Genomic DNA, 16,472 nt, shown 5'->3' on the forward strand with positions numbered 1-16,472 from the left:
TTGCTTTTCTTATTAGAATATTCCTGCAGATGGCACTGTGGAGAAAGTTTGCCAACTATGTCTTTCACATTTGGTTACTTTCCATTTGAGCTGGCAATTACCAAGAGAACCAAGCAAAGATGCAGGTGATGCATTGAAGAGTCCAGTGGCGCCTTTGAAAACAAGCTCCGTGAATTTAGTATTAAAATGTGAAGTTGATCTTAAGGAATTTGGACAGTATTAAGAATGAGATGACCGTTGGTATCGCTTGCCAGTACAGTGGCAAGGTGCATCTGGAGCCAAGGGTCAACCTCTGTTTAAAATGCAACATCACAGGCAAGGATCTTTGGCACCAGAGCCAATGGACTATGGCGATTGTTCCTAATTTGAGCATTTTCCATTTGAAGGAATAGGCCTGCCTTGTAGGTGGGTGTCCACTGCGTAGAAGGATTTCTGTCACCTGCTGAAACACCGCTGGCAAGAGGCGGTTCTCAGCGGTGACATTTGAGTTGCCAGTTGCAGTGGCTGTGGACGCGGACCTGGTATCTGACACGTCCTTTGAGGTCGTTTCCAGGCAGGTTGGAAAAATGGCTGGAACAGATGTCTGCAAGTGATCTGTCACGCTGTCTGTGCTGGTAGAAAAGTGTTAGAAACAGCCTCACTCGCTATCTGTCTTCATCGGCAATCAGGGGAAAAAGGGGAAGGAAATACAAGCAGCCCATAGGTTACCACTCTATGAAATTATTTGATAAAGAGCTGGAGTTCTTTCTTCCCATAGTGCTGAGAAAACTCAGGCGAGAGTCTCCCTGCAGGAAAACATCATCTTTCCACGGGGTTTTGCAGAAATCCCCTGTGGAAGGGTGCTGGGCACTGCCGTGACCGTGATGCAGAGCCAGCGGGGTGACCCCCAGCGATAACCTCGGGTTTGCTGTCAGCAGAGAGGGGATGCCTGAGCTCTCCTTGCTTCTCCTTGTACGCTTTATGGCGGGGATTTTGCCTGTTGGGATTTGCACTTCAAAATATTCAGGAAGATGAAGAGCCATGACGGTCTCAGGAGGGTGAATGCTAAGTTTAAGCTTTCAATACAGGTAATTTTATAAGTTTCAATGCAGTTTTCTGCTTTCTCGGAAAATAAGGAGACTATTAGTTTTAAATTATTGGGGTTATATTTAGTTCAATGGATAGTGGCAGGCAAGGCTTTGCACAATTGAATGAATGTAATTATTCTGCTGTTACCAGAAGAAAGTTGCAATGAAAGTCATATGACAGACAGTTTCAGGAATATGGAACCGCAATAAACCCCTAAACTTTTAAAGGAAATAATTTTTCCAGGCAAGGTGATACACATTCAGTAAAACTACATCAAACTGGATGACAGTATTTTGGATTACAGGAAATCTAGTGGAAACCAGCATTCATTACTCTCTTTCTTTTCTGAGTCAAACCATGTAGCATTTTTAGACATTGAAAAGCTGATAACAGAATAGATAAAATATTTTAACTTTTAATTAAAATACTGGTGAAAAGGAAGCATAAATAAACTATATTAACGTAAGTTAGGTAACAAATATAGCCATCTAATAAGTTCCACTAATTACCATTTTATTAATTGACATGCAGTTAATTAGTACCTTAGTTAAAGAAATCTCAAATATTTATTCATTCAGTATTTTTGACTCACCTGATTGCTCTGATGACAGTTTTAAGAGCAGGGGTGAGATCTTCTACTGACACATCACACTGGCACCCTTTATCATCATAAACATCATCTGTTCCAAGACTGGTGTCAGCTGCAAAATGCAAGAGCAGACTAAACAAGCAGCATTTAAAAATCTCTTCCTTAGTGTTTTCTAACCACCTGCACAGTTGTTCTGGAAAAATAAGGACTAAAATAAAAATAAAATCAAATAAGACAGAGCTTCATCAGTTTACGAACTATATGATGCACTTGTGTGTGTCTATGCTTGTGTTACAAAAGGCCTGGGTAGTCCCCACTGAACATAGTGAAAGTTAGAAAGGAAGAAAGCTCTGTGATTTTTCAAACAAATTAATAGTTAAGTACCAGTGTGTCTGTTCCTGGTGTCTCACTGGTTTTTATCACATTCTCTGTCTTAAGGGAAAGTGGTGAGCTAACAGATGTAACGGCAGAATCAAAAGATGCTGAAGTTACATTAAATCGTTATTTTTTTACCACTATGGATCAACCTGACACTGAAGACAAAGGAGAAGATCCATTTCATTCAATAAGGAGGCTGTGGAGTGATCCGACGCTTTATTACAGGTGAAAATAAACGAAGTACCTTTTTACCAGACATGAATAGAGAATGATACCCATCATAGATCACTTGCCACCTTAAACCTCAGAGTCATGTAGATATTGCAGCCTTCCTTTGCAACAGGGCCTTAAGCCAAGTTACTGTTTTTATTTGCCTGAAAAAAATGGATTCTCTACCCCTTCCTAACACCGTCTCTGCAGAGTTACCATTTGAAAATTAGCTAGAAATCTCAGAAGTGCCCAGTGTACCTCAATACACAAAGAAAACAGGGACTGATGCATGACCAAGAAGGTTTACAAACTTAAAATGCGCTGGAATGGGAACGGAGCAAGGAGGGCAGGGTCAGTGGATGCCCATACGTCATATATGTCTCGAAGGCAGCAGAAAGACTCGAGGGAAGGTGTTTTTTCCTCCCGAACAATCTTTCTTCGACTGCACAAAGTCCAAGTGCCCAGGTGAAGAATTTCACCCAAGGTCAGTGTATTTCAACATGTGAGCGTCTCTGCTTCATGAGGAAGAGAGTGTAAAATGAAACGTTGACATCAAATAGGGAAAAAAGGATGGGATTCAGTAACCCTCAGTCATGGAGGAGATTTCTTCCCAGTCCTATCTCCCTGCTGTTATTCATGCTGTTATTTAAAACATAGGCTTAGTCATCCAGAAACTCTGCAAGTAAACCATGCTTCTCTTATAAGCAGATTTGAAGCACAATCAGACACAAATGATTGCAGGACATTTTTTGCAAGTTCCTGTTCCAGAAAGACTGTAAAATAAAGATGAAGGATATTCTTTGTCAGTCAGAAGTGCCTGGAAATTTCATGGTACCCTTTAAATCTAATAGCAATGCTATCTTGGCATAAACAGAATTGTACTAGGCTGCATCTGCAGGAACTGGTATTGCTGCATTGTTGTCTTCACAGATTTAATATTTGCCCATAATAATTTATTTTGTTGACTCTGGCTAGTTCATTACCCCCAAGAATATGTTTTCTTTTTTGACTGTTGCTGAGCTGGTACATTCATGGGGAATATCTCCTGTAGCTTTGAAGAGCAGGAGATTTTATCTTTGACAGATCAACTTAACGCAGAAAGAAAGATGGTTTATAGCCAAGTTAATTATATATTTAAGTATACATGAAACAATCAAATGCAAGCTTAAAAAAATTCAGTTTTACATTGTAAAAGTGAAATTTTCATACAGAACTTTGAAATCTCCCCTTCCGTGCTCTTACTGTAAGTCATGCCTACAATGACGACAAGAGTGTTTTTTTTCTCGCACTCTTTCACAAGCTTTGCTACTGACTCGGCTTATCTTATTGATAAAATATATATGTCGCTCCACCTATTCTGCCTAACTAACATTTGGATCCCTGCCCAGAAATGTGATTAGCTAAGATAAACGATGTAATTAGTTCGATAGATATATACACTACCTAAAAACCCCTCTCTGAAAGTGCTAAGTAGTCCACAACACTAACTTTCCAGGTGTCATGTCTGATCAGCCTCTCCAGTTACTTCTCCCAGTGCTGAAATCTCCCAGCTCATTTCTAAGTGCCATACTAAAACCAGAGCTTTTTTTGCTATTGGTATTTCCAGTGGCTTTCTGAGGTTTGAATCTACTCAGTTATGCCAGTATAAATTAGGAATAATTCTGCTAAGGTCACAAGAGCTACAACCATGTAATCCCAGTGTAACAGGAGACTCGAAAGTTTAGAATAAACATGTTTCTGAGTAGTTCTCTCACTGATACGGTTCCTGGGTCCTTTGCCAAGTACACTGTCATTAATAAAAGAGCTTCCTTAACACAGTACATCTTTGCAGAATGGTTTTGAGAACAGTGTGGTGCAATTATAGGATTCCATGTTGTTCACATGTGAATACAAAAATCAGCAAAATCTTTAGACAGACGCTGGCAAATTCTTTTAAATTTAAGCCAGCTTTAAGAAGAGATAGCGCTTCTAATAAATCACCTTCTTTTTTTCTTTCTAGCATTCCCACTGACATGAATTTCCTTCACTATGGCAGGCGCTCGGTACCACATGTCAATAAAACTTCTGAAAAGCCATAAACCTTGTTTGATTCATATGGGAAACATTCATGTTTCTTTAGAATACTGAGCAGACTTGGGAAAAAGTTTTGGAAATGCATAGTAACAATTTGGGAAAAAAAATCCGGCTTAAAACACCACTGAAATCAAAGTTCACATTCTGATGAATTTTTCCAGTGGAAGCTCACGTTGTGTACGACGTGGTTACGAGGTGAGATGTACTTGTCTCACTTCTGTGGCTCTCGAGTTCATCCTCGAGGTCAGGGCTATGCTGGAGTCAGTTTGGCTGCTTCGTCAGCTCCAGCCGTTAAAATCCCTGCCAGTTCCCAGACGGCACTAAGCTTCGGCCTCCGACAAACCTCACTCCAAGCCGCTGCCTGTTCCCAGCGAGATCTCCCCCCATCATTCACAAACCTGGCTGCTCTGCCAGCCCTTCCTAGGGTTAGCGCTGGTCCTCTTTCCTCTCCGGGAGTCTCCACCACCAGCTAAACGGGTCGTTGGAGGCTGTCGCTTGGGCAGCGCACGGATCCGCTCCCAACGATGGCCAAAGCGTCTCTGAATACAGCTCTAGACGTACCCCCGCCAGTCTCCCTAAGAAGGGGTGTCAGCCAGTCTGACAATCCAGACACAATTCCCCTTCTCTAATACCACCATCTTTCCAATTCAGGATGTGTTTTGATCCTAAATGTCAATCTGGAAAGTGTTTATTTCACAACTGATGAGGCATCCGCCATTGTCTTACAATCTTTGACATTATTTACTTTGGGCTGCAGTCTTGTCTTTGCCACTTTTTAATTTCTTCCTCTTTCTTCCTGAAGAGCAGTCTTTGATTTAATCACACAGCAAATCAGCAATTACCAAGAAATAGAAGAGAGGCATGCACAAGTCATTAAAATCATCTTGATAGCTCCCTGTTTGTCACAGTATTTATGCATTCTTCATGCAAACTCCAGTCACTCATGATCACCCCAAATGAACGGGTGAAAAATTACACTGTTCTGAAGCATTATGTGTCACCAACAAAAAATTTACGAGTTTCTATCTGCATTTCATATGGCTTTGTGCAAAATTTACAAATGAGGCATGATTTATTATTTCTGTAAATATCATGTGTCCTTTCTTAGAAGTGTTTTCTGTCATTTAATAACGTGCTTTGGCGTCAGGAAAACTGTGACACTGCTCTGATCACCCTCATAGCTCCATGCTTTCAATGTCAGTAACATTCAAGTAACGATGTGCCTGTTTAACAGAACTGAAAGTATTTTGTGGTCTTTCATTTGTTTTCTGGGAACTGCCATATGCTAGCAGCAACAATCCAGCATGAATAACTGCATGTGCCGACACCATTAAGACTCCTGTGGAAGTGCTCCTAACCTAGTGATTGGTATGATGATCCCAACACAGAACCTTTGACTCTTTTTTTGGAAGCCTTCGGAAGCACTCAGATCTTAGTCTGACTGCGTAGGAGGTAGTTAGGGCTCTTCATGTGGGTGACGTAAATCATTCTGCTGAGGCTGAGTACCCAACTTTTAGAAATGGCAAAACCTAAATAGGTGCCTGAAGTTGATAGTTTGCATATGACTCTCAGTTATTCGTGTTACAGCACAGTGTTGTGTCAACTTGGTAAAAAAAGCACTGATTTGGAAAAAAAGTCTGATTAATTTTCATTGTAACGCATGACTCAAGGTGAAAAATGGATGGTGGCCTAATTTTCACACGTGTAGATTATAACTGTCATTCAAAATCCAGAGTTCAGCTTGGGAACTGAAGTCCAAGCAATCCCAAATGCTGCTCCAGACCCTCTCCTCCACCCCCTTCGGCAGCCCCGCTGGAGCGCGGAGCCGCAGGGCACCCCAGCGTGATGCGCTCCTCTCCAAACTCATTTTCCACGTGAGTGGCCAGAAAGAAGACGAGCAGAGAATTCAGCGCACCTAACTTCTGGGCAAGTAAAGTTAGACATAAATTCAAAGCTTTTGGAGGACAGATCGTCCCTGTGGGAGGTGCCGATACATAGGTCTGCTGCAGCTGCTTTGGCGTTAAGACTCCAAACTGCCTTACTCTTAGATGGCTACTGAGCTCAGATGACCCCTCTTGTTCAAGAAGCAATGTTGGCAGCCTAATACTCTCATTATTCTCTTCTTTTGGGCCCTTTTGCAAGCAACGGAGAGCCCTTGTTATGCTGCCCTAGGTAATGTCTAGGATGCCTACAAGGTAGGCGCATTGCATTCAACTTTACACTGCCTTTCTTCACCCTGAGCATTCGCTGTGAGGAGTTAGGGGTTTAGCCTATGTTCTCTAGAAAATGGAGATAACCAGTACGTATTTTATAGTATTTCCACAAATGCCATAATGCACAGAATGTTTCGCAAAATCTCAGTTACTGTTTTCCCCTCAAAAATTATTCTAAGTACAAATATCTTCATGGTTTATGTTCATACAATTCATGCAATCTCCCTTTATCAAAATAAAATGTGTCTCAGCCTAGTGCCTTTGTTTAACTTTATTTCATGAAGCTTCTCACCTGTTCTCATTATTTTCCTGTCTGCTGAACCATGAATACAAATTTCCTTCACTACCCCTAGAAGTGATTTTGTTTCAAATTTTCCTTTGCTTTAAAACATCAACAAGCTGACTCGCTTTCAGTAAAGAGTTCACATAAATCGTGCTAAGCTCCATAGGAGAAATCAACTGAAAAAAGCAACACTAATTGGGATGGAACTTAATCACACACTTAATGATAAGAACGCCCAAAGCTCCCCCAAAGAGGGAAAGGCAACAGCCCATGTTTATATGCTTTCCAGAGCAGAGGCCAGAAAAAGGAGGCCCAAGGGAGTGAATCATGCATTTATTTCCTTGTTCCCTTGGAAAAAAAAAAAGGCTTTCTTCTAATCATGAAAGAAGGAAAGAGGCAGGACAAGAAAACTTCCATGACGTGCTCTTCATGATAGATGCTTAATATTTGTCTAGAAAAGGACACAAAAATGCCTGGTAGTACACAACAGTATTCAAGTGGCAAAATTAAGAAAGAGGGAACAAGGATGACAACATTTGAAAACATTGTTTACAGGGGGCTTTTATGAAATGCTTGCCGTTTCCATGCTGGAAAGCAATTTCTCCCGAAAGGAAGGAAGTTGGTGCTTCCTGGAAGGAGGAGCAATTCTGCACGAATTCTGCTCTGTAGGAGCTCCTTTCCCTTGTGTCCCACCTGAGCCTCTACCCCGCAGGCAGTACCTATGAGGAATGCAGTGGTCCTGTATGCATAGCCCCTTCCCTTCTCCCTTGTCTTTCTCCTGAAAAAGGCAAAACTTTCCAGATGGGGAAGAGAAGAGGACATCAGAACTGGAATTCGGTAGCGGCAGTGCAGTATGAAGCAGAATAGCATAAAGAATATCCCTAACAACATTTTATATGCGAAAGCATTTCTAAAAAAGCTCAGTTTTGGCCAAAATGGAAGATAGGATTGGTGGAAAGTTTTCTACATATTCTGGGTACAATTATGTAGTCTCCTTTCTTTGTAAGTGCAATTTTTTTAAGGTTGGAAACCTAGTTTGTATCAGTTATCATATAATGCAGGCAAGCTCCAAATATCTAAAATTCTAGCATTCCCTTCTAACAACTGTCAATTATCTCTAGTTATTATTTAACTTCTCAAAAATTTTCTGCACTGGCAAGATTTCATGGAACAGCTCCCACTACTTAAGTAAAAAGGAGTCCCTTTCATTTTGAGTGATGATATGGAGGACCAGGAGACTTTCCAAAACCAATTCATTATACGCACAATAATTGTGCAGTTAAAATGGCTGATCTTATTATAAATAGTGGCACATTAGCCAGCAAGTTTCGATGGCCATGTGAGAAGAGTAAGAAATAAAAATGCTAGGTGACTCTAAACGTATGATTTTAGTGTGTTTTTAGATACACATCTCTGTTATTTTATATACATCGCATACAAGAAGTTAAAACTGTAAAAGAAATTGCAGATATAGATGATAAGACCTAGAACTGTGGACTAATGAGCTAAATGTCGCACCAAACTGACTGTCTCCCTGCAAGATGTTGTAGCACATGTCGGTTGATCTGATGTCTGATATTCCGTCAGGTCCTGCGCCCTGGGAGATTTCCAGATCCTGTTGTTTGAAGGAGGTGGGAGCAGCGGGCAAAGGGACAGAGGAGGACGGCAGCTTTAGATTCAGGTAGCCACAGGAGAGTCCTGTATTTCAAAAAGCCAGGAAGGATTTCCCCAACAACATTTTGTAAAAATGAAACCATCCCTCAAATATTGCAGATTTGGTGCAAGTGGGTTACGTGGTGGTTGGGAAGTTTTATGAACGTCCTCTCAAAATGACTTCTTAACTCAGTTCTTTACTCTTCACTGCAGATGAGGTTATCGGAAACCCGTGCAGATCAGAATTCTGTGTGATGGTCTGTTGCTGTCCCTCATGGAGCTGAGCTTGCTAATCATTCACCTGTGACCACCAAGTAAGCGCTCGGTCCAGTGAGCAACAGTGCACGGCAAGTTCCTTGAGTCATATCATAAAGAGAGAGACTAAATTATGGACTCATATGGCCAGGACCTTGGTTGGAATAAACTAAAATAATGCCTGTACTTATTTACACAAAAGGAGAAAATGACTCGGAGCTCAGATCAGAATGCCAGATATTCCTAATTAATTACAGTGACAATGGTAATGACAGCTCTCTCACCAAGTTAAATAATCACAAGAAAATAAATCTCCTGCCTAGCACAAATTGGTATATTGCTAATAAAATGTCATTTAGTCCCATCATATGGGGTTTATGCAAATTAAGCAGCTTTGTTTTGACATCATGCAGGTTCCTTTTCAATCGACAAATTTAAGCTAACTGAAATGTAAAAGCAACCAAACGAAGGACCTTTGCCACATCAAGTGAACCTTATACAAGGTCAAGATGTTTGTGCTACTGAAAGGAAAACCTGTCATTTTTGCAGGCCATAAATTACGTGGTAGTAACTGAGGACATGGGGGCTGAAATGCACAATTGCATTCTTTCCATGGCTCTTGTAATATACTCTACCCTGAGGATTCTGTGCAAGTACTCTGTAGGGAATGAAAGGCTAGAGGTCGTGTGAGCGTATAATGTTCAGGGATGGTGCAAGAAATCAAGTATTTCCTTAGAGAGTTCCTTTTAATTAATCAAATGAAATATGTTTGTAATATCTGTGCTGAAGGCTTTTGATGTTTTATTCAAAAGCCACACCATGTCTCTAGGTTACCGTAAAGGCAGAGTAACTTGTGCAGAGGCTTAGAAGCATGGGATGGTAGAAAACAAGTATAACAGGGCATTTTGGTCCCTCCCTGAGAACTGCATCCACAACTCAATATCAGTTCATTACTTCAGCAGTGGTGGTGCAAGACTGGAGCATGATTTAAGCAGAAAAGCTTCTGTTCCTCGGAAAACGAGGGAAGCAGAAAAAAACCAGGGCAGGAACACCGGTGTCTGCGAAGGAGAGATTTTTTTGAGATGAGTCTCTGCGGCTGGATCTACGCTGCATACAGCGAGGCACGGGCGCAGCGCCTTAACCAACGGCACGAGGTCACCTACACTATTTCATCACTTGCACAGACTCTGGCGCCGGCTTGGCCCCTGCCAGCGGGTATTCTCGTGGGCCGGGGGCCAGCCCCCACGTTGGCCGTGTTTTCCCTGTTTGTGGAGTGGGGACACAAGCCGTAGAGCGTGAGGGGACCCTGGGGCCAGAGGTGGCTCCTGGCTTTTTCGTGTACAGGCGTGGGGGGGCTGCGCGGGGCTCCCAGGGCAGGCAGCACCATCGCCTGTGTGACGTGGCATCCCTTCAGATGCCCTTGCACGACCCTACACAAGGATGCTTGTATCAAGCGTGTGCTTTGTAAAGCTTCACCATTCTTGATTGGTGAAGATCTCCCTTTGATCTGCTTGGTCCTGACATTTCCTTGTAGACTGATAACAAGGACTGGAAACACAGCACCCCGGCACCTTCGTTAACTTGTGCAGGGTCTCCTTCAACAAGAGTTCTGCCAGTCGTGAGCCGCACGTCACCAGAGACTGGACATGTATTTAAAATCAGATTATGTGAGTCTCGGTTTTCAATTTCCCTCCCCTGCGCTGTTGTTAAATGCTCGAGAGAGCATCTGCTGCCGCGCCACCAAAGACCTCTCCAGCCATCAAAGCTCTCTCAGGTTTGGCTTCCACTTGCAAATGCCATGTATGTAGCTGAAATAATTACTGCTGTTGCCAGGCCCACTTTGGCAATGGCAATAAATGGTTTATGGACCATTTCAGAGGACTGTTGCTACCCATAAATAAGGCCATTCGTGCAATAGTTTTGGTCAGACTGTTCTAAGGCTGCTATGCCAAAATCCTTTTGGAAGATACCTGTGGCCAGCTTAAGTGCTTTGCTTGCTGCCAAGAAACTCTCCTTCTGTGGTTTTAATATGCAGTGGGGGAGTGTTAGTAAGCTTTCGTTACTGGGTAGCCTAAGAGGAAGGCTACTACATTTTCAATCCTGTTCGCCTCTCAGCTGCCTCCATAAGCTCCTGTCTGGATTAGAAACCTCCCTTTACAGGCCAGTTTCTAATTGCTAATGTTTAGTTTTTCCAGCAGTCTCTTTCTGATGGTTTTGGCCTAGATTCCAAGCACGTCCTTTATCAGAACTCAGTCAGCCCTGCAAAGTCGCTGCGTTGACTACCTATCTGCCTTAGATCATCCTTGTACGCTAATAATTTCTCTTCCTTTCTGAACCCTCTACTTACATATTTGCTTCTTTGCTTTATTGTTACAGAGTTCAGTGCACCTCACCTTCACGGCGAGGTAGTTCCTCCTCTGCCTGTGCTAATGGAAGATCATTTACAACCCCAATCCCATATGGTAAAAAGAAAAATCAAGCAAATATCTGAGTGTCTTGTCTTTCGGAAGGGGAAGTTCACAGTGAGAATTTTTTTTTTTTTCATTAGATCACTGATATAAAGTTTTGACACTGGACTGCGTACTCAAAACTCTGTTGTCACTGGCCAAAAGGTCTATTGCAAGTGTAATTTCTTCTCCTCCCAAACATGCTGCAGAGATGTAAGAATCACCAGAAGGACCGGCTGTTCAAGGGTATTGTTTTGTGTCCAGACTTTCATCCAGAAAGTGGTGGCTTCTAGTTTGGCTTGAAGATCAGCCCACCAAAATAATTAATCCTTTGGCTGGAGAATACCTCAAGGAGGAAACTGGAGAACCTGACAACCAAGAGGTATTAATAAAATGCTGAAAATACTGTATTTTCATCCAGTGAAAAATGCAAGATGTTCTAAACTAAATACATCATCTCTAGATCTTTTTCACTGAGCTGTCAAATGCAGCAAGCATATCAAACTATGAAATTGGTAACGCACCAGAAAAAAAAAAAAAAGAAATCAAGGTTGGTAGTGCCTGACTTTTTCAGCAATGGACTGGGCAAGGCAGCAGGGAGCTGCCTCTCAGCAGTGAGCACACTGGACATCTCTCTGATGATACCAGTCCTAGAAGTAGCTGGACGAGGTCCCAGAGTGGAAACTTGGCGTTCGCCTAAAAGCTGGAGACAATGGAAGCTGTTCCTTCTGCCACGGATGAGAAATTGGTCATATCTGTTGGCCCCAGTTCATAAGGGTGGACTAGTAGCTGGAAACCGCTGACCAGGAAACAGGCTGCGCTCGCCCCGAGGCGCGGGAAGATCTTTAAGGGTTTACGCGCAGCAAGGAATGCTCTGCTGTTGCCATTATCTTTTATCTACAGATATGTCCAAGGTGCCGTTTATGCCACCTTTTCCGTGGAAGGGAGACAATAAGAGGGAACACGATCTTCTCGTGCGGATCATTGCTATTAACGACAATACGTACAGGACAAAATAAGAGGACGCGCCGAGGAAATGTTTCTGTGACAAATGGGCTCGTGAAAATCTAAACGGATGCTTGAGTGAGGTGCAGGCTGCAGGGCTGGAGCAGAAGTGAGCCGCTGATACCCCGGGAGTGTGCTCAACAAATTACTCTCTTCTTAGGTCACTTCCAGGCGCGGTGCGAGTTACAGGGGTTTAACCTATGAAATCACTTCTGGCGCGGTTTTGGGGAGATACTTGCGCTATATAAGTGGTTATGTCGGGAGCCTAAATTTAGAGAGGGTAGCTTCAACCCCACGCTGGCACTTAGAGCATTTCTCACTTCCCATCGTGGAGCAAGTGGCCCCGTCCCAGCTCCACGTCAGCGTGAGACCCAGGCCAGCGTCCCACAGCGCCCGTGCCGCAGCTGCCGTGGGACACGAGCCAGGGCCCCTGCCCCAGCACGGAGCCAGGAGCGCTGAGCCACCTGGAGAGCAGCCTGGTGGCTGGTACACCCCAGTAGCTCGCTGTAATGCAGCCAAATTTGGGATTTTGTGCATCTGAGAGGTCTCCGCAGGGGAGGGCTAGCCCGCAACCGTGACCTTAGCAAACGCTGTCGGTTCGTCTTGTTTGCCCTCCAGGAAATGTTTATTTACCCAGGCTTTTCCTGAAGAGATGTGTTGCGTAGGACGTCCTCAGCCGAGGGATGGGGCATTTCAGTTCAACGGGTATTTTGCAGCCTACATGTCTGTGATAAATATGTGCTCTTGAAAAGGAAGCGGACACCGAAGTCGCGCTTCTGTCTAATTAGTTTTACCACAATTGTTGGATGGAACACGCGTGATTGCCACCGTAGAAAGAGTTTAAAATGACATCTCTTTACTTGGGTCAAATGATTTACGTTGCGCCTTTCCCATACAACCAGGGCCACTGCCTCCTGTTGTGGCCCATCAGTTTGGTTCCCTTACTTTCCACCTCGGGGTTCCCCACAAGAAAGAACAAAATGTCAACAAGTTGGGAAAAAATGTGAATGGAGAAACCCAAATCCAAATCCCGTGGGGCAGCGGTACCCCCAGAGCTGTGTGAGCACAGGACCCGTCCCTTACAGGGCTTGGGCTCATCTCGTGTCCTCGGCTCCTGCCTGTCGGGGGGCTGCTCTCACCCACTTCGCCGCTCCCTGGTTAGGGCACTCACCGTCTCTGGTTTGGCAGGCTTTGGCAGATGAAGATCTTTGCCTGAACGCTGGCTAGTTTAATGCCGGAGAGGACCATAGCTAGAGAGCAGAGAGGGGCAGCACGGCAGGCGGCACGCGGGAAAGGCTATGTTCTTGCCTGCCGCGGGGCCGGTGAGCCATTTTCACCAAGATCCGCTTCTTCGCATGGTAGGAGTCCTTCCTACCTCTAAAATACCCTTTAGACAGCAATGCCTAAAAGCAATAGCGCTGGGTTTTTTTTGCTAAAGCCGCCCGCCCTACCAAACCAGACACAACCCTGTAGAACTTAAAGCACCCAGCGGTCTATCACTTGGTGGCAGGTGAAGGTATCGCCGGTGGAGGTAAGAGGGACCTTCCCAGCTCCTCGGCAAGCTCCCCTGCCTGAGGGGACCGGTGCCATACAGACCGTGCTCTCGGCTGGCAAAGGGGTGGCCAACGCAGCGTTGGCCTTGGTGGGCGGCTCGCCAGCGAGGGGCAGCGGGTTTGGGCCCCGGAGGCCCGTGGCGGTGGAAAAAGGGCCGGGCCGGCGGAGCCGCTGCCGCCAAATCCATGGGATGCGTTTAGCCCACCCGCGGTTATCCGTACTGACCTCCTTTTTCCACCAGTTGTGTCCTACGCACCACCGACACAAGATTTCTTAGTAAACCCCCCCCCGCGCTGGCACGCTCTTTGAAGCAGGCTAAGGCTTTCTCATGCCTCTGCCCCCAAATAACAGTTCTTTCTGCTTTCCAAAACCGGGTTGCGTTCACCGCACGGGCGTGCGAGAGCGTGAGCGGGCTGGGAGCAGCACACAATGGCCAACGAGGCATGAAAAACTCCTACCGTCGACCACGGGTTTGGGCTGCGAGCTCTTCAGCCGCAGCGAGGGCCTGAAGCGGGTTCGGTCGTTGAAGCTCCAGCTCTTCTGGACTTTGGTTGGGCTGCCCTCGGTGGCAATGTCGGCACTTGGTGACCGGCGATCTCCAACTGAAGACTGCCTGTTCTTTATACTTTGACCTCGTGGGCTGGCCATCCGGACCCGCTCCTTAAAACTTAGCTTTTGACTGTGAAGAAGAGAAATGTATTTTATTTCATAGTGCCTTCACTCCGTTTCTTTTTTTCTACCATATGATAATGGAAAATAATTTCTAGAAATTCTCAATGGTATGAATCTGTTTCTTACACACTTTTATTTTCGTTGAATGTATTTCATTTGGGAATGAAACTGATTTGGTATAAATTTTGATAGAGGCATTGTCAATGGCAGTCTATCTTACAGTACAAAATAATCTTAAGGAAATTAAAATTAACAAATAGAAACAAATTTCACCCAATTATTATACATTAATCGCTAAGATTTTGGGTTTTTTTCTGTTCCTTGAATTTTAAATAGGTTTATTTCCATCTTAGTCAGCCCAGCTCAGTGCATTTCTGGCCATCTCTTCAGATAAACAAGAACAAAATGTATTCTATTATTACTGCATGCCATGTAGTATTGTTTGGTTTTTTTTTTAAGCAGGCAAAAATACTGTTAGTATACTCATGCTTTTTCAAGATGTGGCACTTGCAACATTTCATACGCATTGTTAGTGATCACTGATATCCAGAATTCCTTGTTACAGCACTTACTTGGACAAGATGAAACCAAAATTAACAAAACATCCAAGAAACAGCGTGATGACCAATTAATGGAAATGTAATGATACGCTGTGCTCACTAAAGTCATTGCTGGAGATTACGCTGGGAGCTGACTACCTGCAGGTGGTATTGGAAAGGCGCTTTAGGGCAGGTACAAGAGCCCAGCCAAGCTCATGACTGTGACTGCTGGATCAGTGGTGGCCCTGTCATCTTAGAGTTGGCCAATTATAAGCTGATTTTTTTTTTCCCTCCTGTGCTTATAATGTATATGTAGATATGTAGATTTTCTACCTCCCAGTGCTTAAATTACCTTTGTTCATGTTCAGACGTACCCGATGAACATCCTGTGGTCACCGTGACTATCTACCTATGCTTTTTCATTATTTAATGTTTTTGCTTTTGTTTGTCTCTTCCTGTAGCAGAAGGCACAAAGGGGAAACAGCAAGGAAGTCCGATACCAAGGTTTGGAAACCTTGTTTTAGGTACAAGGTTAAGTTCAATCGCCTGTACAAGGGAATGGTCGTCTTGATCAGTGGTCCTGTTCTTGCAAGGGGAGAGATGATGGGAGCAAGGCAGTAGCTGCTCGTGGTATGACGTTACTGGGTCTTGCAGTCCTACTGCCCCACTGTAGGCTTCGGGGGTGCTTTTAAAACAGCTATAGCAAAGACTGTCTACCTGTAAATTATAATTGTACTTGAAGTTAAGACACTTTCTAGTACTCTCAAAGTCTTTGCGTTTAACTTCAGCAAGCCCGTAAGATGTTTTCAACAGGAATGAATTCTGCAGCTAATTAGCTAACGCTAACATAGACTATGTGGTCCTTAGGTGTTTAACCTACTGCACTCTGAAAATACAGTGTTAATACATAATTATATGAGATGGAAAGTAGTTATAAACTTCAGTGGCTGTGAAATGTTGAGATCATCAGATATCTTTATCCATGCATAGCACAGCATTTCATTCTGAATACAAACATCACTGAGAGCAGAAAGGATGCAGTTTGTAGCAGGCAAAGCACATGCTGGGAAGCTTATAATGAGATAATTTTCAAGAATGCTAAAAAATGAGCACATCAATAGAAAGATTATTAGATAAATGTTTTTCTATATGGCATGTTGGATCACTTGAAAGAACACCTTTACTATAATTTCTGAATGTAATCCCCTTCTTCCCTTGCCCAGAGTAAGCAATTGTTGAAATAAACACATCACGGTGCTGGAAATGTTATCTATTTCTATTGCAAATTGTTACCCAGACCTGCAGTACTGTGTGCTGTTGCATATGCAATACAAAAGACGCACAGAACTGACTCTTTGACAGAAAAGTGAGTTCTAAAATTTAATTTTCAATACAAATTACGTTTCAAGACTGAATTACATTTCAGCTCAGGAATCTTTTGCATTGTGCACCTTAATGAAAATACAAGCTGTAAAATATTTATTAACCACGTTATTGCATTGTCATACTATACAGCATGAGCAACAGAATCAA

The 16,472-nt window shown here is 43.5% G+C and overlaps 1 protein-coding gene across 1 annotated transcript in view; it reads right to left on the reverse strand.

The window, feature by feature from the left end:
• The window catches only part of KCNQ5 (potassium voltage-gated channel, KQT-like subfamily, member 5), a 283,665-nt gene that overhangs the window by 8,646 nt on the left and 258,547 nt on the right, over positions 1–16,472 (reverse strand). The window contains exons 10-11 of the mRNA XM_010565781.1: positions 14,187–14,407; positions 1,661–1,769 (exon numbers count right to left, since the gene is read on the reverse strand). Of these exons, the coding sequence (XP_010564083.1) occupies positions 1,661–1,769; positions 14,187–14,407 (330 nt within the window). The remainder of the gene's footprint in view (positions 1–1,660; positions 1,770–14,186; positions 14,408–16,472) is intronic.

This window comes from Haliaeetus leucocephalus, unplaced genomic scaffold (genome assembly GCF_000737465.1).
Source record: "Haliaeetus leucocephalus isolate CR32 unplaced genomic scaffold, Haliaeetus_leucocephalus-4.0 Scaffold195, whole genome shotgun sequence".
Taxonomy (NCBI): domain Eukaryota; kingdom Metazoa; phylum Chordata; class Aves; order Accipitriformes; family Accipitridae; genus Haliaeetus; species Haliaeetus leucocephalus.